At 51.7% G+C, this 25,960-nt stretch overlaps 11 protein-coding genes across 11 annotated transcripts; 4 read left to right on the top strand and 7 right to left on the bottom strand.

Moving 5' to 3' along the window:
• Window positions 1-628: 628 nt before the first annotated feature.
• Window positions 629-2,068, top strand: LDX57_013013 (WD40 repeat domain-containing protein; the record flags this gene model as incomplete). Its single annotated transcript, XM_046094762.1, has 2 exons — window positions 629-1,984; window positions 2,042-2,068. The coding sequence occupies 2 exons, from the start codon at window positions 629-631 to the stop codon at window positions 2,066-2,068; spliced, it is 1,383 nt and encodes a 460-aa protein (XP_045950741.1).
• Window positions 2,069-2,824: 756 nt separating this feature from the next.
• On the bottom strand, window positions 2,825-3,785 carry LDX57_013012 (uncharacterized protein; the record flags this gene model as incomplete). Its single annotated transcript, XM_046094761.1, has 2 exons — window positions 2,825-3,164; window positions 3,244-3,785. The coding sequence occupies 2 exons, from the start codon at window positions 3,783-3,785 to the stop codon at window positions 2,825-2,827; spliced, it is 882 nt and encodes a 293-aa protein (XP_045950740.1).
• A 684-nt stretch (window positions 3,786-4,469) lies between these two features.
• Window positions 4,470-4,760, top strand: TRP2_2 (anthranilate synthase component 1; the record flags this gene model as incomplete). Its single annotated transcript, XM_046094760.1, has 2 exons — window positions 4,470-4,481; window positions 4,608-4,760. 2 exons carry the CDS (start codon window positions 4,470-4,472, stop codon window positions 4,758-4,760), a joined length of 165 nt encoding a protein of 54 aa, XP_045950739.1.
• A 436-nt stretch (window positions 4,761-5,196) lies between these two features.
• Window positions 5,197-6,279, top strand: trpE (anthranilate synthase TRP2; the record flags this gene model as incomplete). Its single annotated transcript, XM_046094759.1, has 1 exon — window positions 5,197-6,279. One exon carries the CDS (start codon window positions 5,197-5,199, stop codon window positions 6,277-6,279), a length of 1,083 nt encoding a protein of 360 aa, XP_045950738.1.
• A 1,635-nt stretch (window positions 6,280-7,914) lies between these two features.
• On the top strand, window positions 7,915-9,880 carry LDX57_013009 (epsin; the record flags this gene model as incomplete). The annotated part of the gene is made up of 4 exons (XM_046094758.1): window positions 7,915-7,987; window positions 8,108-8,177; window positions 8,236-8,456; window positions 8,520-9,880. 4 exons carry the CDS (start codon window positions 7,915-7,917, stop codon window positions 9,878-9,880), a joined length of 1,725 nt encoding a protein of 574 aa, XP_045950737.1.
• A 1,388-nt stretch (window positions 9,881-11,268) lies between these two features.
• LDX57_013008 (uncharacterized protein) lies at window positions 11,269-11,815 on the bottom strand (the record flags this gene model as incomplete). The annotated part of the gene is made up of 2 exons (XM_046094757.1): window positions 11,269-11,274; window positions 11,336-11,815. 2 exons carry the CDS (start codon window positions 11,813-11,815, stop codon window positions 11,269-11,271), a joined length of 486 nt encoding a protein of 161 aa, XP_045950736.1.
• A 794-nt stretch (window positions 11,816-12,609) lies between these two features.
• LDX57_013007 (putative AAA family ATPase) lies at window positions 12,610-15,088 on the bottom strand (the record flags this gene model as incomplete). Its single annotated transcript, XM_046094756.1, has 3 exons — window positions 12,610-12,830; window positions 12,887-14,912; window positions 14,999-15,088. The coding sequence occupies 3 exons, from the start codon at window positions 15,086-15,088 to the stop codon at window positions 12,610-12,612; spliced, it is 2,337 nt and encodes a 778-aa protein (XP_045950735.1).
• A 1,171-nt stretch (window positions 15,089-16,259) lies between these two features.
• On the bottom strand, window positions 16,260-17,852 carry mrsA (putative mitochondrial carrier protein; the record flags this gene model as incomplete). Its single annotated transcript, XM_046094755.1, has 8 exons — window positions 16,260-16,308; window positions 16,373-16,817; window positions 16,887-16,943; window positions 17,017-17,109; window positions 17,186-17,318; window positions 17,427-17,462; window positions 17,519-17,588; window positions 17,815-17,852. 8 exons carry the CDS (start codon window positions 17,850-17,852, stop codon window positions 16,260-16,262), a joined length of 921 nt encoding a protein of 306 aa, XP_045950734.1.
• Window positions 17,853-19,446: 1,594 nt separating this feature from the next.
• On the bottom strand, window positions 19,447-21,176 carry LDX57_013005 (RING finger protein; the record flags this gene model as incomplete). Its single annotated transcript, XM_046094754.1, has 4 exons — window positions 19,447-19,475; window positions 19,531-20,417; window positions 20,490-21,018; window positions 21,086-21,176. 4 exons carry the CDS (start codon window positions 21,174-21,176, stop codon window positions 19,447-19,449), a joined length of 1,536 nt encoding a protein of 511 aa, XP_045950733.1.
• Window positions 21,177-23,092: 1,916 nt separating this feature from the next.
• On the bottom strand, window positions 23,093-23,377 carry LDX57_013004 (uncharacterized protein; the record flags this gene model as incomplete). Its single annotated transcript, XM_046094753.1, has 1 exon — window positions 23,093-23,377. One exon carries the CDS (start codon window positions 23,375-23,377, stop codon window positions 23,093-23,095), a length of 285 nt encoding a protein of 94 aa, XP_045950732.1.
• A 100-nt stretch (window positions 23,378-23,477) lies between these two features.
• On the bottom strand, window positions 23,478-23,807 carry LDX57_013003 (uncharacterized protein; the record flags this gene model as incomplete). Its single annotated transcript, XM_046094752.1, has 1 exon — window positions 23,478-23,807. The coding sequence occupies one exon, from the start codon at window positions 23,805-23,807 to the stop codon at window positions 23,478-23,480; it is 330 nt and encodes a 109-aa protein (XP_045950731.1).
• Window positions 23,808-25,960: the final 2,153 nt, after the last annotated feature.

The raw sequence follows: 25,960 nt of genomic DNA, 5'->3' as shown, positions 1-25,960 counted from the left end.
TTATTATCTATCTTGAATTGTCTTCTAACTCAGCTATCAAGGTCATGGCGAAGCGGCTGTGACCCTGCAGCGCGCATGGAATCGCGATCCACAAAGTTTGCCCTTTGCTCCTTACATTAGAACTCATGCGCTGGTGTCGCTAGTCCAGAAAGGATTACAGTATCACGAATTAGAGCAATCTGTCGATAAGGTACGTTTCTCGTCAACCGTGCAGGTTTGTTATTCCTCTCCTGCTTTTCTCTTTAATCTTTCCCCCCAGTTTATCTCCTCGAATTTATTTTTCTTTATTTTTTCTAATTTTATTTTTTTGGAACGAGCGGAGGTCCATTTTTTAACAAGTCTAACAAAAAAATCGCAGGAAGGAAATCAAGTTCCCATCTCAGCGTCAAATCATTTTTTCGGACCAGCATCACTGGAGCCGGAGATCCCCAAAAATCCAGGTGGCCCGGGTGAAGCAGCTGTTGGCGGCACGGACCAGGCGCCTGTCTCGCCTACAAGCAAAGCCCCTCGAGACAGCGCCGTGATCAACGGTCATCTGACCGCCGAGACTGCCGCGCCCACAGATACCCCCCCTGTTAAGAAGTCTCGCAAAAGCGATCGTGGGGAAACCAATGGCGATGAAACGCCTATGGATGTTGATTCCAATGGAGTCACCCATGAGAATAACAATAATGTTAAACCGGTGGTTGATGACGAGTCACCCGCCGTAGCCGACCCCGTGGTGGATGACGACGGAGACGTGAACATGGGCAGCCGACCGGAGTCGCAGGACCAGGAACCGGCCGCGCCAACCTTCACGCTGACCACTGGACACAGCGTTGGCGTCCAGATCACCCCCGCCAAGGCCGCCGACCTTAGCCCCGACACCGCCGTTCTGGATGTGGCGGGTGATGCCCACGTGACCCGCTCGCTGTGGCGCCCCGGCGACCCGACGGTTGTCGTTGCCGCCGGCGACTCGTTCTGTAGTTTATGGAAGATGTCGTCGACTGCCGCTCCGGTGCAGGAGAAGCTCGTCGAGAGCAAGGGCGATAACACTTGCGTGTCGGCGGTAGCCTGGGACCCGATGGGCCAGAAATTGGCCGTCGCCACCTACAACGACATGAGAGGGTCCATCACCATGTATGATGTGGCCGGGAACGCCGTCGATCTCTTACCCGAAGTGCCTCGCATGATTACTGGACTTCATTGGGCCGAAAGCGGCTCTCATTTGATCGTTGTGGCATCCGATAGTAAAGTCTCCGAGCTGGCTCTCTGGGATGATTCACTGCGTCCGGATGAGTTCCCTTCTCCGCAGATAATCGACGGATCGGTGTATGATCTCAGCTGGGTGGGCCGTTCCCAGGCCTACGGGTGTGGGAATGGAGTCGTCTATCAATGTGATGTTGACACCAGCATAAAAATTGCCAAGACATACACATCTGAGGATTCTAGCAGACCCTGGACCTTCATTAGTTGCGCAGCCGCCGGCGCCGCATCCGTGGCGGTGGCCGCTTCATCCTGCGACGCTGCATTCTGGGTTCCAACCCACGATATGCACCTGGATCAGGTACACGATGGCGACATCACGTCGATCGAACTGAAACCTAACGCATCCAATCCATCCCAACAAAATCAGCCGCTAGTCCTTGCGTCCGCCTCTACGGACGACACCGTCAAGATCTGGCATATCGACTTGGAATCAAAGCGCTTCGAGTGTGTTCACCGACTGGTCTTAGGGGCTAGCTCCCCCGCCCTTGCTAGTGGCTTCTCCCCTGATGGGTACGCCCTCGCCGCCGCCAGCAAAGATCAATTATTCATCTGGAACGCCCAGCGTGGTGGTACTCCATTAGCAACTTGGACGATCCCAGGCTCTCAAGAAACCAAGAAGGAAGAAGAGCACAGTCCAGTTACGAATGGGCATAATGGGAGTGCAGACTCTGCTCCAGATCGATCTCTCGCATGGGACACCGACAGCAAACGGCTCGCGTTTGGTTTTGGCAAACAGGTAAATCTCTCTTGTCCGCTTTGCCCAATAATGCTTCTATACTAACCGGTCTTACAGATGGCGATCATCAACCTTCAGCGCTGAGTTTCCTGACATCCGGATATGGAAGGATCCCAGTTCGGCGCTCACAAAGCTTTTATTGCATCCTCCTGTATTATAATCTTGCCATATGCGAAAACCCCACGGCTCCCGCCTATAAAGCTAGCGGCCCAAACAACTTTACGCACCCGACCATCGATGTCTCGGGAGAGTGCGTCGCCCCTCCCCTGATTTGCTGTGGGTTACCAGCAAGTCCTGGCAGCTTGCAAACAAGCGATATTGGGGATCACGACCGAAATTGGCATCTGTTGAATAACAGCCGGGGGGACCGCATAGGCGTTCCAACTTACTTTACTCTTCTTTTGCAGCACTTATTCACATTTCTACCTCGGTAAATGTTTTGGTTAGACGATACACAACGGCGCAGACAATTGGGATTATGATCGAAAAGTGGCGGTTGGCGAATAATATGGCTTACGGTGGACATACTGCTTATTTCTCTCTGCATTTTCTTCCCTTCCCTTTCTCTGTCTTCTTTCCATAATATCTTCGATACTTTTTCCATTTTTGGACTTCCTTTTTTCTTGTTTTCGAACTGTACCATTGTTCCCTTCTCAGCATAATTGCTGGATGTCAGAAATCTCATGTCTGTCCAACGGGATGCCAGATCCCCAGCGATTTGCTGGGGCGTGATCCTGTTCCCGCAAGGGCCAGTGGGCGTTATTACAGTCTTGGCCAGGCACCTAGTCTTAGTCTTAGTCTTCAAATGCGACAGTCTCAAGATCACACCGATGACTGCCATTACGGCACTGGTGATTTTCCCTTATCAGTTTCGGCTGGGACATGTCGTCTTCCTTCCCGTCTCAGTCTGCGTTCTTCTTCTCGGCTACGGAAGCCTTCTTGGGCGTCTTCCCACCCGCGCATCCATGCGCTTATTCCCTCTAAAAGGACTTCTGTGTTACTCTGTGTAGGGTCGTCCGTCCTACGTTTCATCCACCTCCTCTGTCGGGCTATCTGGGTGGATCTCTTGGCGACGGCCTCATCATGCTGCCGTTGCCAGCCATCGATCCAGTTCTCGAATCCGCGAACAGTGCCATCCAGAGCTTCCCGCTCCGCCGATCCTTCTATAATGTCTGCTTTCCTGCAAGGGATGACAGGTTATTGACGTATTAGTCCTGACAAAACGAATGCCCAAGCAAAATCCTCTACCGTCTACTCACAACTCGTCTATTTCCTCCTCCAGGTCCGATATCCTCTGTGCCTGCGCTTGGCATTCCCGGGTGAAGCGATCATATATATGGGAGGATTCTTTCTGGCGCTGGCATAATTCTGCACCGAGCGCCGTCACCTCGCTAAGGATGGCCGAGAGCTGGGCTTGCGAAATTTCATTGGCGGAACGACCAGGGTCCGTTGTAGGACTCGGAGGTGCCGGGGGATTCCCCGGGAGCTGTTTCGTAGCACCCGACTGGGAACTCGGGGGACGGCATTTTGCGACTTCTTGTGTTAATCGAGGGCGAGGGTCGAGGAGTGATTCGATGGAGTCGAGGTGTTGGTGAAGCGTGGTGGAGTCGTCGCTGGACAGCTGTGTGTTCTGCGATACTAGATGGGCTAGTCCGGCGATTCGTTCTGGTAAGCGCATTGCATCGTTGCCCAGGTCAGCCTCACCAACCACATTATCGCTGTCGACGTCGCAGGTTGGGCTGGCGATGGATTCCGGCGGCGAGAGTTGGTCCAGATGTGCTGGGAAGGCAGGATGCTCCATCTTTTTCGCACCGACCCTCTGTATTAATAAGATTGCGATATCTCTGGTTCGTTTTCGTTTATCTTGCAGAATATGTACCGATGTATGTAAAGGGCAGGTTAGGCGCAGGGGATGGAGATGTCTCACGACAGCCAGGTACTTAGGTTCGCGGAATGTAAGGAGTTTAATTGCGACAGGCTCCTGGTCGCAATCTGCAGCTGGTGCACAACACGGGTCCGAGTAACACCGGAGGAAAAGAGAGAGAGAAAGTGAGGGAGAGAGGAGGAACAGGGAAAAGAAAAAGCAAGACAGGGAAAGACGGTCAGGCGGTGATGGATGACATCGGGACTACACCGCATACGGTGCAGAATTGCCAATTCGGCCGCCGAGGATTATTTATTATTATTATTTTTATGATTTATTGTGTTTGCGGCGACTGTCAGCAGCCATCCCTCGTTCTCCGGTATGCTGCAGGTTTAAATTGAATCCCCCTTCCTCTCCCTGCTTAATGCTGCATCTGCTCTTCTGCTTTTAGATCCTCGGTCGTCTTTTTAGATCTTTAAATTGTGTCTGTTCGGCCATCGGGAGTCTCTCGGTACATACATAGTCTAGCAGACGATCTCCGTCCGGCCTCCCACTTCGTTCTTTCTTCCTCCCCGCACAAGCGTTCGTTTATCGGCCCCGAGTCACCATCGTATTGAGAATATGGCGCCGCCTGTACGTTCTACTGTCTTGAATCTTCCCTACTCATCTGGCTTGTTTTCACGGGGAATATGTCTCTACTCTGAATCCCATTCTCCGTGGTAATATCTCCATGCTAATCTCTTTCTATGTGTGACTCAGGTTACCGTCGTACCGTCCTTGGAGACGGCCAAGGATGTGATCAACTCGTACAAGAACTCGAATTATCCTCCGAACTTGCTTCCGATCACTGCGTCGATTCCGGCCGATCTTTTAACCCCGACCCTAGCATATCTAAAAATCGCAGAGAAGTGAGTCAGGCCGGTCCAGAATGCGAAAGTGGTTTGCGAAGAGGAACTGATCAAACCCACGCCGCACAGCTCGAAATTATCATTCCTCTACGAAAGTGCCGCCACCACCGAGACTATTGGGCGGTATAGTTTTGTCGGCGCAGGTACGCACAACCATTTGATCTTCCCGTTTTTCGTCAAATCGATTGGTGTTGACTGTCGCTCGTTCAGATCCCCATAAAGTTCTCAAAACCGGCCTCGGCCATGGACCCGAATGCGACCCCCTCCCGATCCTGGAGAAGGAGCTGTCTGGATTCCGCGTGGCCACCGTCCCCGGCTTGACCCTACCTCCGCTGACGGCCGGTGCGATCGGTTACGTTGGATACGATTGCGTTCGCTACTTCGAGCCCAAGACGGCTCGACCGCTCAAGGATGTGCTCGGCATTCCGGAGTCGCTATTCATGCTCTTCGACACCATCATTGCCTTCGACCACTTTTACCAAGTCGTGAAGATCATCACATATATCCCCATCCCCAGCAATGATGCGGAACTCGAGGCGGAATACAGCCGCGGGGAAGGAGTCATCCAGAGTGCCATCGATAAGCTGCTACGGCCCGAATACCCCTTGCCTGCCCAGGGCCCTATTATCCCGGATCAGGAGTACACGTCCAACATTGGACGGGAAGGCTACGAACGACATGTGACTAAACTCAAGGAGCACATCTCCAAGGGTGACATTTTCCAGACCGTGCCGTCGCAGCGGTTGTCCCGCCCCACCTCTCTCCATCCCTTCAACCTCTTCCGCCACCTGCGCACGGTCAACCCCTCTCCCTACCTCTTCTACATCGACTGCGAAGACTTCCAGCTGGTGGGAGCCAGTCCGGAGCTCTTGGCCAAGGAGGAAAAGGGTCGCATCATCACCCATCCCATTGCGGGAACCGTGAAGCGTGGCAAGACCGTCGAGGAAGACGAGGCCCTGGCCGAGGAGCTGCGAGGCAGTCTGAAGGACCGCGCCGAGCATGTCATGCTGGTGGACCTGGCGCGTAACGACGTGAACCGGGTGTGTGATCCCATCACAACGCAAGTCGACCGATTGATGGTGGTGGAGAAATTCTCCCACGTGCAGCACCTGGTCTCTCAGGTGTCGGGCATTCTCCGTCCCGAGAAGACTCGGTTTGACGCTTTCCGATCGATTTTCCCCGCGGGGACGGTGTCCGGAGCGCCCAAGGTGCGGGCCATGCAGCTGATCGCCGAACTCGAGGGCGAGAAGCGCGGAGTGTACGCGGGTGCGGTGGGCTACTTTGGGTACAACATCTCCAGCACGGACGGGACGGCGGAGATCCCCGGAGCGATGGACACGTGCATTGCACTGCGAACGATGATGGTGAAGGACGGAGTGGCCTATTTGCAAGCGGGAGGTGGCATCGTCTTCGACTCGGACCCCTACGACGAATATGTCGAGACGCTGAACAAGCTGGGAGCCAACATTGCCTGCATCAAGGGGGCGGAAGCGAAATATTTGAGCATGGAACAAGACAAATAAGACAAGACATGAATCTTCGCTTTTTGTTGTCTGTTCTTTCTTCTTTATCCTTTTCTTTATTTATTCCATTTTTATTGCCCATTTTTCTCTATTTACGGAGTAGTTCTTTATGATCAGTGTTGTCTGCGCGAATAGGGAGAAGGCGAAAAGCTTGACGGGATACGACTATAGACCGATTAAAGACGAGGGAAGAGCATAAGAATGCGAAATGTCATTCGAATTCCAATTGTTAGAAAGAGTTGCCAGAGTCAGAGAGCTATTCAGTAGTATATAGTTATGGATGACGAAGACTTGGCGATGACGTCGATTCCCTTCGGCCCCGTCCGCCGTGGGTTTCCTCGCATCTTCGATTCCTCGCATGCTTCGGTGCTTCTGCTGAATTGCCTCCGAAGTGACAGCCTTCGTTCAATTTTCCGTAGATGTGCCATTGCAGCCCGGCGTGAATGATGACTGGAGGACCGGAAATGCCAAGGGTTCGTCGTACGCGGCTGCATCGCCACAGGTGCCACGACTGTCCTTGGATCTGGGGTTCCTTGGATAGCATCGTACTCCGTAGAGTCGAGGCAGATGTGTCGCCTGGAGGGTTTCTTCATGGAATTGATTCTGGGGAATGCATTGCGCGAGTATCATTGCTTTAAAGTAGATGACAGTAGTCTATACACCCTCGAAGGCGAGGAAATTGACCGGCGTAATTGGCAACGACTTCCAAGGAACTTCTTGGGCCGTAGTGCGTCTAGAAGATGTCCCTCTTTCGCTTCTTCTCTTTCCCTCTTCCTCCACTCTTCTTCTTCCTCTTCCTACTCCTCCCACTTCATCTTCACCTGGTCATCAGGTCGGACTTTACCTGCCCTCTGATCTTCTCTTCTCGTCTACCTATCTCTTCCTTTCCCTCCTCTTCTGCACGCATCTCCCGTGCCTTCTCATCAAGGCGACCTCATTTTACTCCGCACTACGAGGGAGCAGCAACTCATCGCCACGCCTATTCTAGGCAGAATCAATTCACTAGTAGGGGCACCCTCCCCCCTTTATTTCCCCGTTTCATCCTCAATAAATCGGTCCTTCTTGGAAGGCAAACACCCTGTGAAAGAACCCTGGGGGTGGATCGATCGTTCAGGCCCCGTTAGTTCGTCTGGCGTCGTCAGCCGTTGGATTCGGTCAAGTCCACTCACTGCTCTCTCTCGTCATCGCCGGCCTTTCTTTGCTTCCATCCGTTTGTCGGTTAATTTACTTTGATTAACTTTGGGTTTTTCTGACGATTTTAATTTTTCTGCTCTTCTTCATTTCCTCTTTCTAACTCCCCTCGCTCTCCCTCCCTCTCCTCTCTAGTTCACCTCGAATTCTCCACACTTTCTCCATCCTCTGCGGTCGCGGCTTACATACGCCACTCCCGTCACGGCCAGCGATAAGGAGATCCCGGACTTGCCTCTCTCCCTCTCTCTCTTCCTCTCCCGTCGCAACCTCTCTTTCTTCCTCATTTTCGACTTTCTTTTGACGGCGTCTCGTGTCCAATCCCAACCCCTGAACGCCAGTGCTTACCGGAACTTAATAAAAGGAGGTTCAACTGGCTCGGATTCGCAACGTTTGACCATTCTCCTTTCGTCGTGACGTCGAGGGTGTCCTCTCAGTGTCGTCAATATGTCCAAAGTTGTGCGCAGCGTCAAAAATGTCACCAAGGGTTATTCGTCAGTACAGGTGAAAGTCCGAAATGGTACGTCCGTTCCCTCTCCTAATCTACTCACGCTGGATTTTGCGGTCGGTCGGTCGACGTCTCTTGCCTGCGCCGAGCCCCTCTATCTCCGTTGAATACTGACTGATCTTGTCCGGACAGCAACTAGCAATGACCCTTGGGGACCGACCGGTACGGAAATGGCAGAGATTGCCTCGATGACGTTCAGCAGGTAGGCCTTCATCATGTCTTCGGGCCTTCTGCACTCCCTACTGACTCAATCGGAGTAGTCCCACTGATTTCTACGAAATTATGGATATGCTGGATAAGCGACTGAACGATAAAGGCAAGAACTGGCGCCACGTGTTGAAGTCGCTAAAGGTCTTGGATTACTGTCTGCACGAGGGATCGGAGCTCGTGGTTACCTGGGCCCGCAAGAACGTCTACATCATCAAGACCCTCCGTGAATTCCAATATGTCGACGAGGATGGCCGAGACGTTGGACAGAACGGTACGAGGTTCCTCCGGTTTCAAGGCTACACTTAGGAAAGGAATTACTGATTGTTTGGAACAGTTCGTGTCGCGGCAAAGGAACTTACTTCCTTGGTTATGGACGAAGACCGATTGCGGAGCGAGCGATCCGACCGGAAGTTGTGGAAGACTCGTGTGAGCGGCCTAGACGAATACCCTGGTTACGGCAACGAACCCACATCGCCCCGTCGAGCAGAGCGGCGCGAACGCCGGCGTCCCGCGAACGACGACGAGGATGCGGAATACCGCTTGGCGATCGAAGCCAGCAAGTACGAGGCCGAAGAAGAGCGGAAACGACGCGCCAAGGAGGCTTATGGGGTGGACGATGACGAAGACCTGGCTAAAGCGATCAAGCTCAGCAAGGAAGAAGAGGAGCTGCGTAAACGAGAGCTGGAAGAAAGCAACGCGCAGTCGCTCTTCGATGACACTCCCGTTCAGGCGGCCCCGGCACAGGCGACCGGTTACAACCAAGGGTACCAGCAGCAGGGTGCCGTGGACTGGTTCGGCAACCCGATCAACCCTCAGCAGCCCCTGTCCACCGGATACTTGAACAACCAATACGCGCAGCCCACCGGTTTCCAAAGCCAGAACACCGGAATGCCCAATGGATACGCCAACGGCTTCCAACAGCAGCAGCAGCAGCCCTCGGTCTTTGACCAAAACCCGTATGGTCAGTCTATGAACAATTATATGCAGCCCCAATCAACCCTTCAGCCGCAACAGACCGCCTTCAGCACCAACAACCCCTATGGCACCGACGTTTTCTCTCAGCAGCAGCAGCAGCAACAGCAACAGCCGCAACAGTTCCAGCAACAGGACAACTTCCTCTCGCCGGGCCACAACAACCCGTGGGCCAACCCGCAGCCGGCCGATGCTCTGAAACCGATGCAGACCGGATCTAACAACCCGTTCGCCGCTCGCACTCAATTCCAGACCCGACCTTCGACGTCGGGACCCCCATCGTTGAATACTCTGGCCGAGGAGCGTGTCACCAACCAGTTCGGCTCCCAAAACAACCAATTCAGCTCGGCCAACCCCATCGCCAACTTCCAGGCTCCTGCGGCCCCGGCCCCGCCGAGGAGCACTCCCCCCACGAATGACCCTCATCACAACCGCCTTAATGCGCTCCTCGCCACCGGAGAGGGCCAAGACACGTTCGGCAACGTCGGTGACCTGCGTATTCCGGCCCAGCATACGGCTCCGGGCACCTTTGTCAACTCTGCCGGACAAGGGTTGAATCGTCTCCAAGCCAACCCTACCGGCAGCAACCCGTTCTTCAGCCAGCAACAACAATTCGTACCACAACAAACTGGATTCGCGCAGCCTACCAACAACCCCTGGGGTGGTCAGCCGGCATATCACCAGCAGCAACCTCAGGCAGGTGGCAGTTTAATTGATCTGTAATTGGTATGAACGTGAGGTTGAAATCATTTTTACCGCGAGATGAGAGGTCGAAATCAATACCAACGCCGTCAAACTCTCTTAACGCTCTCTTTTTAGCACGCTTTTCTTCCCTACTCCGTCCCTCCTTCAGCTAATTTCCTTGCTCATCTTTCATATCCCTCGACCTGGTCATCCATGGGATGGATGCTCCATTGAACAACCAGGCATTATCCGACCTTTATTGAAATCATTGACATCTTTCCACCCTCATCAGACGAGGGGATTCCCCTATCTCCGGTCATGAACCCTTTGATTCCTTCCTGTTACTTCCTACCCTTTTCCCTTCCTAAACTTGATGATCTAATCAGAGGCCACAAAACGTCCACCTCCCTTTTGTGCTTTGTCTGAGTTCCTTTTTCTTATCTTCCGTTTGTGATGGGCTCGTTATACCTGACTGATTACCTACCATACCATGCTGTTTGTTTGTCTTTTCTTTACAATCTCCTTTCTTCGTATCCGTACATAAATTATATTTATATGATATCTATTATCAGACTTAAACGGATCTTGTGTATCGTGTATTTTGTTTCCTGTATCTCTGTCCTAGCTTGTTTCTAGCAATGTTTAGGCAGGAGGTCTAGAGCATTTGTATTTTATCTATCATCGTGTATTATTAGATCTTGATAAATCCGGTGTTGTTGATTATTGGTATAGAGTCTGCACTTGAGTGGGATCTATATGGTGCATATTGTAGGCATAACAAACAGTAAACAGTATATCTAAATAGTAGGTTTGTCTGAATCTGATTATATTTTGATCCATTGAGATTTTGCCAATAACCACCTGCCAGTTGTTACACTTCGGGTATGCTCGCCGCTGATCCTAACACTCTGGCAAGGGATCTCGACCTATGCTAGCTGTTCCATCTAGGTTCGTGATCCCCGTATGCTCTCTGCTTTCGGCATGTCACCTATCCATCCACATGGACTGTAGACCGTACTTATGTACCCCGTGCTTCCATCAGAGTATCGCTAACAAAGGTGCCTTTGACGTAGAAGTGGTATGTATGTCCGGTTACCCGTGCCATCGTGGAATGGGTCAGGTACGCTGGTGCTGAGCTTCTGATTCCATAGACTTTTTTGGGATCTCATCTTTGTCCTCTCTATTCGAGGGGGAGAGAGAGAGGAAACGTTCGGTTCAGTTGAGTTCGTATTATTCCAAAGAACTAGACTCAATTGATAGCGTTCAGCCTGCAAACGATGGCGTGGAGCATTGTATAGAGAAGTAGACAGACACAGGCGTGCACAGTTGATGATCGAGGTGAACAACATAACATCACATCATAGCCCGATAAGTATCGAATCGAATCATCCTCTTCAAGCGAAAAGCATATCATATACTGTATAGACCTAGACCTAGCGCACGTGTGGGTTCAGGGTAGTCAGTCCTCGGCTCGAGATAAAACCTCCCCCTCACATGATCCGCCAGGAACGGCGTCGGGTCTGATCCATTACACCGATGTAACTCGGCAATCGTGACGGCGAGTCTTTGGTCTTCCACGGGGCGTCGGAAGAAGATCCACCGATGGGTATCATCATCATCATCACCACCACTAGTAGTAGTAGTAGGAGCCCGTTTCGAAAGGCAACGCCGGAGAATGTAGACCGGGATCGGGAACATTTGCTCGGCTAGGTGCGCGGTGCTGTAGTCGTATCGGGTGTTGTTGATGTCGAGCACGATGTACGTGTGTCGTGGATAGACGTCTACAGCTAGGAAATGGGTTTTGGGGGCGTGGTTGTGTTCACTTTCCAATGTTTGGGTTAATGGTTTTATTAGGTCGGATGCGGCGTTCAAGATGTTATCCGGGGGTAAGGTATGGGTGGGGACGTCGACGACGATGCGGATTGTGTGTTTTTCTTTGATGGTGTGGAGGATTTGGGGAGTTATTTCGTCCATGGTGGTTGAAGAACTGTGGGAAGTTCACGATGTTGCGTTCTGGGAGCGGGATGGGTGTTGTCAGGGTGAAGTTTCATGGGTTGTTGTAGTTATGCATTTGTTGTATAGACGGTAGGTCACGGGCTGGGTTTCTAGGTGGGAGGATGAGTTACTATAAAGGATTGTTCCGGCGCCTTCCAACAATGCTGTCTAGAATTTGAAGGAGAACGGTAGAATTATGGCATATGTAGAACGGAACTATAACGAATTTTCCTACTATGATCATATTCAAAAGATACTGATTCCTTTATAAAGTGGATTATCACGAAGACTCCTAGCATTCGAGAAGCCCGAAGCCCACAAGTATAAACCAGGATCCTCGACAGCCATCATAGGACCTGTTTGTTGAAAATACTTACTTCAAGAACATACACCAGAATCCATCATTCATGCATTCATCCATATGATACATACAATCCCATTGGCTCATGAACCCAGAGAAATCCAATCCAATCCATCCAGCCCAAAAGCACTCCGGGAAAGCAAAGTTAACAACCGGCCAACATCAAATAAACTGTCAAACATGTACCTGAGCAGGTAGGTAGACATAAAAACAAAAACCAAATGATGCACCCGTCCGACCGGACCTATACCATACCTATGCCATACCAGACCAGACCAGACCAGACCAGACCATCCAATTCGCCGATCCATGAATATAGCTAGAAACAAAAACCTCCCCATGAAAAAACCACAAAGTTATAGGGATGAGGAGAGAAGGAAAACGTGACGATGATCAAAACAAAACAAGAGAACTACCCTCCCCGTTCACCAAACTGTCTAGCCCAGTCTTCATATTCTTTGAGACCCTCGCGGCTGACGCTGGGACGAATGGAAGACAGACTAGCTTGGAAATCCTGAGACCGGATGGGTCGGATTTGATCCATGGGCGTGTGGAGGAGGGCTTCGCCAAGGTTGCGGAGCGGTCCCATGGCGGCGTCTTTGGCGAGGGCAGTGATATCTGAGCCGGAGAAACCTGGTTGGTTGGTTAGCTACTAATACTAGGTGGCACAGACAGGGACTGGATGGTACCTTCTGTAGATTGAACTAAGGCTTCGATATCGGAGTCTGTCAGGTCGTGCACCTGATGGCCCAATAAGGTACGGAGTTGCTGTTCTCGCACGTCGTGCTCCGGCAGAGGAATGTATTGACGGCGGACAAAACGGCGACGCGCTGCCTCGTCTATGTCCCACGGCATGTTGGTGGCAGCGAGTACGAGCACTCGGCTGGCGTCGCCGCTGGACTTTTTATCTTTGCCGGGCTGTTCACGACCGGCCGCCGCGCGCTGCAGATCGGACCACTGGATCAGAAATTCGGTCTTGGATCGGCGCGAGGCCTCGTTCTCGGTGCCCGACGAGCGAGCAGACAACAGTGAATCGATCTCATCGACGAAGATGATTGATGGCGCCAGCGCCTTGGCCAATCCAAATAAGGCGCGCACAAGCTTCTCGCTCTCTCCGTGCCATTTGGAGGTCAACGTTGACGCCGACACGGAGAAGAAGGTCGAATGGGACTCTGTCGCCACTGCGCGGGCGAGCATTGTCTTGCCAGTGCCTGGAGGACCGAAAAGGAGCATCCCTCGCGCCGGTTCTCGTAGTCCGGAAAATAAATCCGGTCGGAGAAACGGGTAGACGACGGCCTCCTTGAGGGCCTTTTTGGCTCCATCTAAGCCGGCAATGTCGTCCCAGTGGACTTCGTCGCCGCGAACTACGATGTCGTTAAGAATCTGTTTAGCGGTCATCATCTCCACACCTTTCGGTAGCTTGTTCAGAATATCCGTAAAAGCGTCATCTTCATCCTCTTCTTCAGCGTCTTCCTCATCCATGTCGGTCGATTTCGGATCCGTAGAATCTGGGTCGCTGGAAGGCGGCGTGATAGCGCGTTTGGCAGGTAGCGGGCGCCGACTGGGGCTGCCTGTGGATATCGCCATGCGATCCACGCTTTGGCTTAGTGCCTCATTCCGTGACGTAGGAGCCCCTCGCGGTCGAGATGTAGACTTGGGCGGTGACTGCTCTACGGGTTCCGTTGCACCGGGGGACCTCCCAGGGCTCAGCGGAGGGAAATTCGACCTCAATGCCACCGGCTTCGGCTTGACCGAAGGCTTTGGCGATGATTGCGACGGGAAGGACGGGCTCCTCGAATCCACCGGGCGTGCGGCGGATTGGGTACGAGCAGTAGAACGCTGCTGGCTCTCGGCCGGGGAACGGTGCGTTGGCCGGGGTGTTGAGGTTGCGGACAGTTTCGCGGGCGACCGCCGGGCTGCTGCCTGATCCGGCGCGCGAGTTTTTCGTACAGCGCGACGCTCTTCTCCGAGTTCGCTCGCGCGACCGATCGACTTCGAAGGGCTTTCCTCCCCAGGCGTTGATCGAGGCGAATCCAAATCCTTCCGAGAAGCAGATTCTCCCGCAGCGCTGCGACGAGAAGATGCCGCGGCCGCCTCGCTGGCGGTCTTGTCCGGCGGAGGGGGCATATACAAGCTCCCCCATGCCAGACCCGCGGCTTGAGACGCTGCAGCCGGCCGCAAGTCCTTCCGTCGGGGACTCAATTTTTTCTTGGCGGGCTTCTTAACCTCGTTCGAGCGCAGCGTCGACGGCATCATCTTCCGTCGCTCGGGACTCGATGTCCGGGAAGAATCAGTCTTCCCTGAGGAAGAATACGACTTGCGCATGGCCGGAGGGTTAGGCCTAGGGCCGGGGAGATCGTTGCGACTCGATTCGGAGCTCGGGGTGGTCGCAGCAGGCAGAGGAGCAGGGCGACCGGGGATGGTGGGCGGTTTGGAGAGATCGGTATATCCGACCGCGGGGACGGTTCCCTCTCCAATCCAACCGGGCGTCGTGGACGGGGGCGACTTCCCCGAAGAATCTTTTCGGCTTTGGCGAAGGGCTTCGAGAAGGTCAACTCGCTCCCGACATTGGAGTTCCAGCTGGCGGATCGATTCCTGGAGGGCCTTTTCGGTCTCGTTCTTGGGGGAATACTTGGAGGGAACTCGATAAGCGTTGTGATAGTAGATCGTCTCGAGAGCGGATCGCCAAGACTTCAAGGCTTCTTGTTCGTTGTTCTGACCAAACGGGAGAAAGTCAATCAGTATGCAATACGAAGTCACTGGTGTAAAAGGAGGGGTATCGCGAACGAGAGGCGACCAACCTGTCCCTCGAAATAAACGGCGGTGGAGCACATCAGATAGCAATCGTCATAGGTCTTCTGCAGCGAAGACGCCGGCTTGGGGCGCATCATCGGATGTGCCCGCACGCCATGCAATTGGCGCGACGGGACAGTAGAGAGACGGGGATTGGGGAAGGCGTAGGCCTTGTGGAAGTAACGGAGTCCAATGGGATAAGAAGTCAAGCGCGGAGGGTAGAGTGAGGAGAGACGGGGAGCCGAGGGAGGCAGAGAGGAAGAGAGAGAGAAGAAAGAGTTGTGAGGGGGAACCGCAACTGTTCTTTTTTCCGTTTTTTTCGCCCTTCTGCCTTTCCCGTGACGTCGATGTCTTGGAGCCCCACGATGGCAAATGTCGATGCTACTGTACTTCTACGACTCCAATTCTCCTCGACTTCGCCTGGAACGTTGGTCCGGTGTATGTCAGTATTATAAAGTACTTCTTGGATATCATCCAGCCTGGCTGGTGCCTTATATCGTCCATCCCATCTATGAATACATGTTTCGCAATCCGACCTGTACCAGAAAAAGAGAACAAGACAAAAAAAGGAAATAAAATGAAAATGAAAATGAAAACACAAGGGGCATCTCTCACTCATATCAACCAGAATGAAAGTAGAAAAATAAAAAAAATCAAAGCCTCCAGAGATCCCCTGCGTTCCAAACGCCGGTACAATATAGCACGGAAACACATCGGGCCCTGCAGCACCGATCCAAGAATAGCTCACCCAGTATATCGGTTCGGTTCGGTCCACTATGCCAGAAACAATCCCAAATAAATGCACTCATCCAACAAAACATTTATACATATGGCCCAACGGGTCGACCAGAGAATGGGAGAAACATCCCCCTCCGAAAATCCTCCCTGTCCTCGCACCGACCTTTCCGACCTGCGAATGTCTCGGAGGTTTCGCGGTCGGTCAAAGACTGGGAGAATGAAAAGAATGAGCCACTATAGCACCCACGACCGTCTCGTTCAGCGTCGATGCGGCCCATACTTGCGTGTTCACATTCCGATGCTGCCCGTATGCATGCGATGTAAAGAGGGGGGATTTCAAGTATTTTTTAGTTGCCATTGTTGATTTTCTTAATTTTCGATCTTCTCCATTGTGTTGGGGGGTTTTTTACTTCTTTTTTCTTCAATTTTATGTTCGTCGGCGGAGAGCTTCAGCTAAGGCCAAAGAAGGGGAGTGCTAGAGATGTAGCGAGTTAGATTCATGCGATCGGGTCAGTTGGTGGAAGCAGCGGTTTAGTCCCCGCGGCCCTTGAAGTAGGCCTTGGCCATTTCGTAGGAAGTCCTATAATAGAGGTTAGATATTTTGATTTTGGTGGGGGGGAAAAAGCAGAATGGAGAAAACCTACCAGCAAATGGCCGTGCTGGGCATCGTAGAAATAATGCGGGGGCGAGCGCCACGTAGGAACCCACTCCAGCCAAACTGCCGCTTGATGATGGCAGCCGCGTTGAACAGACCCTTGGCCGACCGAATCTCCTCGTTCTGCGCCAGGCCTCGAGTTTGGAGAAGGGTCTTCACCACGTCCAGAGGCGTGGTCAGACCGGCGGCGAAAGCTCCCGCCAAACCACCGGCAATACAGTGGGTGAACGGGTCGTAATCCTGAGAGGGGTTCATGACTTTCGAGAGAGACTCGTATGCAACAAATTGGGTGGCGGTGAAAGGAACGGTCATGCACAGGGTGGTAGGATAAGACACATAGAACGCCTGGAGCCCCTCCGTCCGGTAGACGGTCTTAGCGCATTGGATAAGGGTCTTGTGCACAGATCCATGTACTTGCATCCGCTGCTTGATCACTGTGGTCGGTCAGGTTTTGTCCATGGTTTTCAGGCTTGATAGAATCGTCCATGTCGATAATTACGCACCGTCAAAGGGGTTCATCAATGCATCGCTGGCGATGGTCGCGGAGGCACCACTTAGAGCTAACCGAGGTCACGAATCAGCAATCCGTAAGGGGGGTATTAACCACAGGACCCAAAAAAGGAGCTCACTCACCTGCAGCCATCGGATGGTGCCCATCATCGACATTTCCACCCGCAAGATCCTTAACGACCTCGTATGTGCCAAAATACACGGCGTGGGCGGGACCTATCGGTAGAGGAGAAAAAATGCCATTAGCCTCTCCGACCATCACCACAGACCAGCCATTATAGTCACCACTCACCAGCGCCAACAATCACACTTGAAACGCCCTTCCATAATGTCCGCCAGCCTTCGATCCGGTAAATGGTAGAAACCGCATTCGTCAGCCCCGTGTAGAGGCCTCCGCTCGTAGGGTGCAGGATTTGCATGCGAGTCTGTCGCCGAGAAATTTCTAGTTAGCAACTAGCCCGAGGGCCGCGCAACAACCGACACCCAGAAGGACGGTCATTGAAGCGCAAGACACGTAGTCGGGACCAACGTACCTTCAACAGATCTACCGGGTACATCACAGCATGTTCCTTGGCTACCGGTCAGCATCACTCCCCATACCCATCCTGTGTTTCGCTAAGCATACCGCAATACCAGCGAACGCGCCAGCTAACATGTTCCGACCGAGGCCATAATTCGAAGGGAGGGCTTCATAACTATCAAGCAATCCAGGTTAGCATCCGATCGCAACAACATATGTTCGAAATGCCGTCGACACAGGTAAGATGAGAACGGCGCAATCGGTGATCAAGAGCGACCGAGAGAATGTCGCAGGAAGCAAACCCTCTTTGGCGAGAGAGAATGCGTCTAGGTAGAGGAATTGGCCGGGTGGAAAAAAAGTTGATCAGGCATAACAAAAGACAGGGAAGAGCCGCCACCTACTCGAATTCTTGCCCAGGAACTTGCTCGGGGGTCGCCATGAAGCTCGGATAGCTGGAGAAGCAGCCGGGGCTGCAATTAGGCGGATTATAAGAAGGGGGAGTAGAGGAGGAGAGAGGTATGGAGGGAAAGCTCGCAGCGTGCCGGAGAAGAAAACGGAAGTGCGGAGCGGAAAGCTGAAGGATGAGAGGTTAAACCGACTCCGAGGCAGTAGGTAGGCAAGAAAAAATAAAACAGGGTTGAAGTAGACAGCAGTAGATGAGACCCGTCTCAACCACAAAACCTCTTAGAAGAATAATTACAAATTGCCAAGGAGGATAGAGATAGGGAGAGGAGGAGGAGGAGGAGGAGGAAAGAAAAGAGGCGAGCTGGTCGGAGGCAGCGAGGAAAGAGAATGATAAAATAAAATAAAATCAAATAAAAGAACGATACGGAGGAGATGTTACGGTACCGTCACGGAGCGTATCAAATTACGGCTCGGATTTATCGTTTAATCGTGTTCTTTTCACTAGTTCCTCCTCGTCGGCCATCGGCGCTTTCGTTTTTATCTGATTCCTGCGGATCCTCAGGGTCACCGGTAGAATGAAAACTCTTTATCTGAGATATCATACACTTCGTAATGCAGAAGAAAGTAAAAAATAACAGAAGTAAAAGAATTCAATAGAAAAAGGTTCATTCCGTTCCTTAGTTATCGTCCCTGCTGAATCAGCGCTCTGAGGCTAGAACACGTCCGATGACGGAGTGTTCAGGATTGGAGTCAACCACGCCTGTTCACTGTGGTACGGAAAAATTATCATGGGCAACTCATTCTGACAGGTTCTCGAGGACAGACTGGATCCTCCTGTCATCCAGAAGAAGCGCCGAACCCCGGAGGTAACCTGAAAATCTACTCCTTCTAGAAACTAGTCCAGGCATCCCGCGGAGGACCCAAACTAGTTTCTTATCTGATCCTCGCTAACCCTAAAGCGAACTGCCGTGGACCTCCGAGGAACCGCTGCCAGTTCAGGAATGACAATCCGTGACTAACAGGTTCCTGCCTTCAATTTCCATCGAAGTTTAGGAGAACATTCGAAGCCTGCAGTGTCCTCCGTAGTTACAGAGTGCAGGATGCATGTCGATTGCAGATTGCAGAATTGTCTTCCCCCAGACATAAGAACTCTTTCACAACTGAATAATTACCCCTAAATTTGAGTTATATACTCCATACGCCACGGTGCAAAACCAGACTCCGATCTCCGTCAGCCAACACGGAAAAGTTCAGTCTCGCAAAGGACAGAAGACAGAAAATATGGTAATAATAACAACATAAGGAACCGAAGACCCAATAGATCGGAAATACGAGAAAAGAAAAAGCTCAGCTCGTATCATATCTGCTAAATGAATATCGCCCGGGAGACTAATTGTTACATTCAATGAAAAAATTACCATGCATTTAACATCTTTGGCATCCCTCGATCCCTAGCCGGCCAAGAAAAAAAAGAAAAAAAATCGGGGTGGGAGATGCGGAAATCATATGCTCTACTAAGTCGGTCATGCACGTCGTGAGATCCATCGGCCCTTCTGTGCCCCCTGGTCGCCCGAGCACCCTCGGCCCCGACGGTAGTAATAGGTCCGATCAGCGTCTATTTGTATACTTTACCACTCCACGTTAAATGTCCATTCCCCTACACAGACCACGGTTAATATCGGTTCCCATTTCAAGTGTCAGGTCGCACTTACCATTTTTGAGGTTCTCCGCAGTATCGCTCAACAAAATCACTCGCCGTTTGTTGCAATACGCCGTTTTGTCCAGAATATCTACCTTGAGGTTCGCCAGCTCCGGCACCGGCTTCTCAAACATTTCACTCAGGCTTTCCACGGCGAGCTCGAGGTCCTTCTGATTATCCTCAAAGATCTCGGTCAGGTTGTTTCGGGCCAGATAATAGGCAAAGGCATAGGTCCATTTCAGCGTCTGCCGGCATTGCTGAAGCGCCTGAGATGCGGTTTCCAAGAATTGCACCTCGATCCACGAGAGGCCTGACTGCGATTGCAGGCTGGTCATCTTCTTCTCCGTCTTAAGAAAAAGATCCTTATCAAGTTTGGCCGATTGCTCGTGGTTGGCATATCGGTTGTAGTAGTGCAGATACCTCTCCAGCGAGGCTCGCGACTTGGCCTGTTCGGTACGCGCCTCGGACCCGGACTTTTCCTCGTAACGGTTGCAGTTGTACCAGCTGGTACCATGCTCGGACCAGAGACCCATGCACATCCAGCAGAATTCGTGCCTGCATTTCCGGCAGGTCATATGATTACATCCTCCGTTCTTCTCAATCGTCGAGTGGCATCGGGGGCATTCCTTCGTGTTGGCCGAGATCCAGTTGGCCGTCTCCGAGTCATCCTCACACTTCTGCAGCCACATTTTCACTAAGCAGCACGGCGACGGTTGGTGGTCATTTAATGTGCAGCCGAAACAGAAATAGTGCTTGCAGAAACACTGAACCGTAGGGACGATCCGACGCAAATCACGTTGCTTGACGGGGCAGTCAACGGCGTACTCGCAATTCGGGGCTGGGCACCACTTCAGATTGTCCTTGTCGTCCACGTAGGTTCGGATCAACAAGGTTTGATACCTTTTGAGTCCCGCGTCAGCAATCATTGCCACCTAGAGGGGTAGGGTCGTGCTCAAAAACGGAATTCCTTACCTTTCCTTGAGATCGTCCGTGACGAGAAGGCTTAGGGTTTTCGAGTCCACAATCATATGACAAGTATCGCCGGGGCACTCTATCCTGGCCGCCTCCCCTTCCTCACGTATCTTCTGTCCAAGATAATGTCGATAGCAGTCAACACAGAATCGATGCCCACAGCGCATCGCATACGTCTCGAGATCGTCGCCGTCCTCGCAGCAGATATCACACATGAAATTTGGCACAACTTCGGTTTTTGGCGTCGCTTGGAAATACGTCCCTAGGCCAGCCTCCTCTAACGTCTCCTCCGAGCGATCCATATACGACTCGATCAATTTTTCTCGATTCCACCGACCATATCGTAGAAGGATGGCCGCCGACTCCGGCGGCAACCCCAGAATCGTTGACACCTCGTTGATCTGCTGACTTTGTTCCCGCTCAATATCCTCCGGACTCAAGACTTTGAACTCGACCTCGTATGGCTTTCGAGACGTTGCGATGATATCTTTGTCTTTGGAGAATCCCCCGTCGAAATCATCGCCGAAGTCTAGCAACCGAGAAGCGGGAAAGTTAGTTTATCGGCGGAGTGAGGTTGTAAACTCAAAATTACGCACCTTCGCCTAAACTGTCATCATCACTGCCTTGGGTCCCCAGGAAGTCCTCGGCACTCGAGGCGACGCTCATAAAATCATCGTCCGACTCCATGCTGGTCGAAGCCGGAGTAACCAGATTAAGCTCCTTCTTCCGGTCGGAAACCGAAAATCCCCCTGAAGTTCCCGAGTCTGAATCTGTACCGAGTTCCTGATCGACGAGTTTGGTCTTCTTGTGAGGTGCGTGGTCTGAGGTAGGACTGGTGGCGGTTCGCGAACGGACGAGGGGAGCCTTGGTGGCGAGTGAGGTGAGGTCTTTTGCTGGAAGCTCCGCGTCCGCCGCCTTTCTCTTTCTCTTTAAAGGAGGCGTGGTGAAAGAGAAATCTTTATGGCAAGCCGGTATGTGCTGACACGAAAAAAAAGTAGGTCTCCGATGTCGAGACCCTCTTCTTTTTCGCGAACCAACACAAAGCACAGCTTACCAATAAGAAGATTCCCAAGGGATGGGGGGGGAGGGTGGCGGGGACAGTGCAGCACTAGTCCTCAGCCGATCAATGGGTATTAGGGGGTCGGAAAGGGAAAAAGAGGAGCAGGTGAGGTAGGTTGATTAGCTTGTTGGAGGATGGAGGAGGGAAGGAAGAGAAGAGGAGGTGGAGGGAGAGAGAGGGGGCTTGGAGTTGGATGACTGGTTGCGATGAAAGGGTGACTAAAGCGAAGGCTGAATGGCTTTGGGACGTCACGGGGGGAAAGGAGGTGGGGAGTCAATAATCAAGAGATTCCCGAGGACCTTTTTATATTGGGGGGTTTTGGACCAGTCAACATTCACTTTTTCTTTAGCAGATTAATTCACGGCGAGGCCGACTGACAAGGCTGCGATTATTGCTGCCTCCCCTCTACACATCACCTCTCCACCAGCCCTCTAGCCTCTGTTCATTTCCCTCTTTTTAATCTATCATTACACCGAGTATACTTTATGGGTCGTTTCTAAAACAAAATCTTGTGAAGAAACCCAGAACCATGGGCGGGAGCGACCGTTGGATGACAAAGAATGATGATGTCAGATCTTGAAGTGGTCAACAGCTCTATACTCACAATGTATGGTTCTGTATAGTCAAAACAATCTCTACACTGCAGCCTCATCGAATCCTCTCGCTTGGTGAGCCATAAAGGCCAAGTTTTATTTTCACTCCAAGCGTTTCGGCAGGAACGGCAAATTGGATCTATCACACCATTTCGACCCCTAGCCTACCTATCTATTCCCTGCTCCGAGTTTCGGATCCATCGTCGAATCGGTCGTCGTCCTGAGATGAGCTCTCCGCCTGGAGGAACTAATGATCACCCTCCTATGGGTGTGATCCACCTTTTTTTATCTCCATCGGAACCGCTTTGTATCAGCTGCATCTAAATGCGATTCAATGTAGATCCCAAGTGGTATGATATGGTCATCGCCTCGATTGCACTGCCAAGCTCATCCTTCGCGCCGATCGAGAGTGCGGCGTACACAACCTCGACCCCTTGTCTGAAGGGTTTTTTGGAACTCCCACGTCATGAAAGGCGAGAACAGCAAATGGACTATCAATCTTTTTGTATTGGCATAATATATCCTCCCGGCGAAACGCAATGTCTTCTAAAGATGTGTTGATTCTACAAGCCAGCCACTCTTTTTACGATAAGGTATACCTGCTCAGAGCTGGTTTAGAACGACCCCTTCTGCTCGCTTATTCAAGGCCTTCCACTGTGTCATTGTCCATACCCGATACAGCAACGCTTTCTCGCTGATCCGGGACATGCCTCCGTACGAAATAGTTTCCAATGGTTTAAGCGGGTGGGACTTGAAAAGAGAGGAAAGGCTCATACAAGGAAGTGCCTCATCCTGGCCTCCGACGCCCTGGAACTCAAATAACACAGGCTATTCAGACTCATAGTACAGTACTTTACTCACAAGTCTCAGCGTGCACCGCCCTTCGGTGAGCACCGGGCTGCCTCCTCACTCCAGGCTTCGATCTCGCTCAACGTCCGTTGAATATCGGCCTAGATCAAGGGACTGGTTTCGGCACCCATGAGCAACCGCGTTGGCAGGGGCTTCTCAATCTGCCCAGTCACCGCGTCAAACAACAACTGAGCACATACATCCGGGTCACTCCATGTATCCTGGGAAGCCGGATTAGTGATATACTCCCTTAACTGGCTAAATTGGCTGGTGGGAGACTCATATGCTGGATGTCGAAAAGCAAGCTTGAGGCCTGAACCTGCAAAATTCGTGCGCACACCTCCCGGTGCAACGATCAAGAACTTGATGTTCCATTCGGGATTCATCTCCTTCGCAACCGACTCGGTATACCCTTCAAGGGCAAATTTACTGCCGACAATGTCAGTCTATTTGATCTTTCGGTGAATGCACAGATGCAGGCGTACCTCACGCGCTTATAGAAGAGATTCGAATGATCGTTCCTCCCTGACCGCGAGGATTCACTTCGCGAAATACCCTCATTGCCTCCTGCGTGGTATGCACAGGTCCCCAGAAGTTGGTTTCGAGCTGATGTCGAGCGTCTGCCTCTTCGATAGCCTCAGTGTCGCCCATTAGACCGTACCCAGCATTGTTGATAACCACGTCAATACCACAGAAGTAATTCATGGTCTGCGTAAGGGATCGAACAATTTCCTCTGCGGAAGTAACGTCCAGGCTGAGTTTGAGCACCGTCGGCCCATCAGGCAAGTATGAAAGCGCTGCAATGTTGCGAGCCATCGCTATAACACGGTGCCCGGCACTATAAATCCTCTTTGCAGATGCCTTTCCAAGGCCGGAGGAGCAGCTGGTAACTATCTGTGTTAGATTATAGTATTTGCCATGATTATGGGTTGCTTCTTTACTCACTAAACCAACCGGTCCGAGAATCAAGGTACGTGGGAGGAACGGGCATTTCGGCGCTGGAAATTTAGTCGATCCTGCAAGATGGGGGGGGTTTCAAGACAAGAATCATCGGATGAGTCCATGCCTGCTTATATACCATTTCACACTCATGTGCCATTTGCTTATTATCCCCTAATGTCAAGATAAATATATCACCTTGAAGGCATCCCAATCCAAGGGCACAGCCTGTTTAAGCCCAATTCGGCATGTGCACTAAATTAGACGCATCGCATAGCGTGTTGGTGACCCACGAGGCCCACGGCGATCCACTTCGATCGACTGATCTGTATCTGTCCTCTGAGAGCTTCAATTCGATGTTGAACACAATTTATTTCTTACCAGCCATCATCATCCCGGTAGAATACCTCTTCGTGAAACTGACATAATAAGACACCCACTTTTACTGCTATGCCATGGACGAGAACGAGGCCAGAGACTCACCCTTCGTCGTCATCACGGGAAATCCCCAACGAGGGAAGGGCGAGCGAATAAGCCGAGTGCGTTCGCACATCACAAAACGACGCCATCAACAAGATAGCCGTCGACAGACACGAATATGACAGCCCTTGACATGGATGAGTCCTCATTACGAGATTGATTGTCCGCCGGTGCCTTCCATGCTATCTCTAGCGCACATCGGTCATCAGCGAATGCAGCGCTGTGGGTCTATCGAAGATCGGACAACTGCAAACGAACCATATCGTTAACAATAGCCTTACGAGTTCTGGATCAATACTTGTACTACAGCCGCGATGTTCATCCTTCTTTTCGCATCGTGATCCTTGCTGCAGTTTCTTGTGCGCCGTTCATGAGTGCTAAGATCCTTACAGCATCAACATGGGACGACCTCAATAATACAGGAGAGATCAGCGATTTGACTCTAGGCCAGGTCGTTATCACCTGGAGGTTGATAAATGGGTCGTTAGGCAATTGCCAAGAAGCCAGCAGCGATGCCATTATCGCTGCTTTGGTTTCAATCCTGATGTTTTGATGTGTGTAGAAACCTCCTCCACTCGGACATGGAACACTAACGTCGTGCTCCAGCTAGTCAATGAGGATTACAATTCCTTTTCCCAGCATAAACAGGTCGTATATGAGCTGATTCGCATGCGCGGAGGCATGTATGCCTTGGGGTTCGAAGGACATCTAGCGAAAAGCATGCCGCTGTATGTATGCAATTGCGTAAACTTTCCGTACCTTTCTAACATTCTTCAGAATCGAACAATTGCAGAAGGTTTTAAAGATTGACACGTCTATATATCACAATTCCTAGTCCAGTGGTATCTTTCCCATCATTAACCAGCCTCTGGACCTAGGGATCTTCACCTTTGGTCGAAATCACAGCACTTCTCCGGAACCAACCACCCCTTTGCTGGCCATGATTCTAGGCCATTTCTCCCGAATGTTGTTTATTTCAAAGAATGCGCTAGTCATTCATCTCCAGCTGGATTCCGAAGATGTTGTATCGCCCAGCACATGGCAGTCTGTTGCGAGTTGGTTGCGATCAGACCGTCCATTGCGAACAGTGATGATACAAAGGCAGAGGCCATACTCCATGCGGCCCTTCTCTTCAGCTGGTCGAGGTCTGTATCCTACAATCCCAATTCAATGGATTGGTTTGAAAGCCTGGTCGCTTTGCGAACAAGTCTCCGACACCCAGATCATGATCGACCTTGGGCTCACCTGCCAGGAGCCCTCATCTGGTGCCTGGTTGTCGGGGCGAGACTCGCCCTGGCAGGGTCTATCAGGAAATGGTTCATGATGCAGCTGGTTCGAGTCACGTCTTGTATAGCCCTTGTGATGAAGTTCTGCAGAGCCTGATACTAATTGTTGGGGGCTTGAATGCAGCAGAGATGCTGGCTGACTTGACGGCACTTGATGAACCGACATGACTTATCCAGCCCTAGGATCTGGGGACAAGGGATGATACTTTCAAACAATCCAGTGCAATCAACTCAATGATCCCATGAAAACACACGAAGTGTCTA

The sequence above is a fragment of the Aspergillus melleus genome, assembly GCF_016097325.1.
Source record: "Aspergillus melleus strain CBS 546.65 chromosome Unknown contig9, whole genome shotgun sequence".
Lineage (NCBI taxonomy): Eukaryota > Fungi > Ascomycota > Eurotiomycetes > Eurotiales > Aspergillaceae > Aspergillus > Aspergillus melleus.
This window is presented reverse-complemented; position numbering and strand designations above follow the sequence as displayed.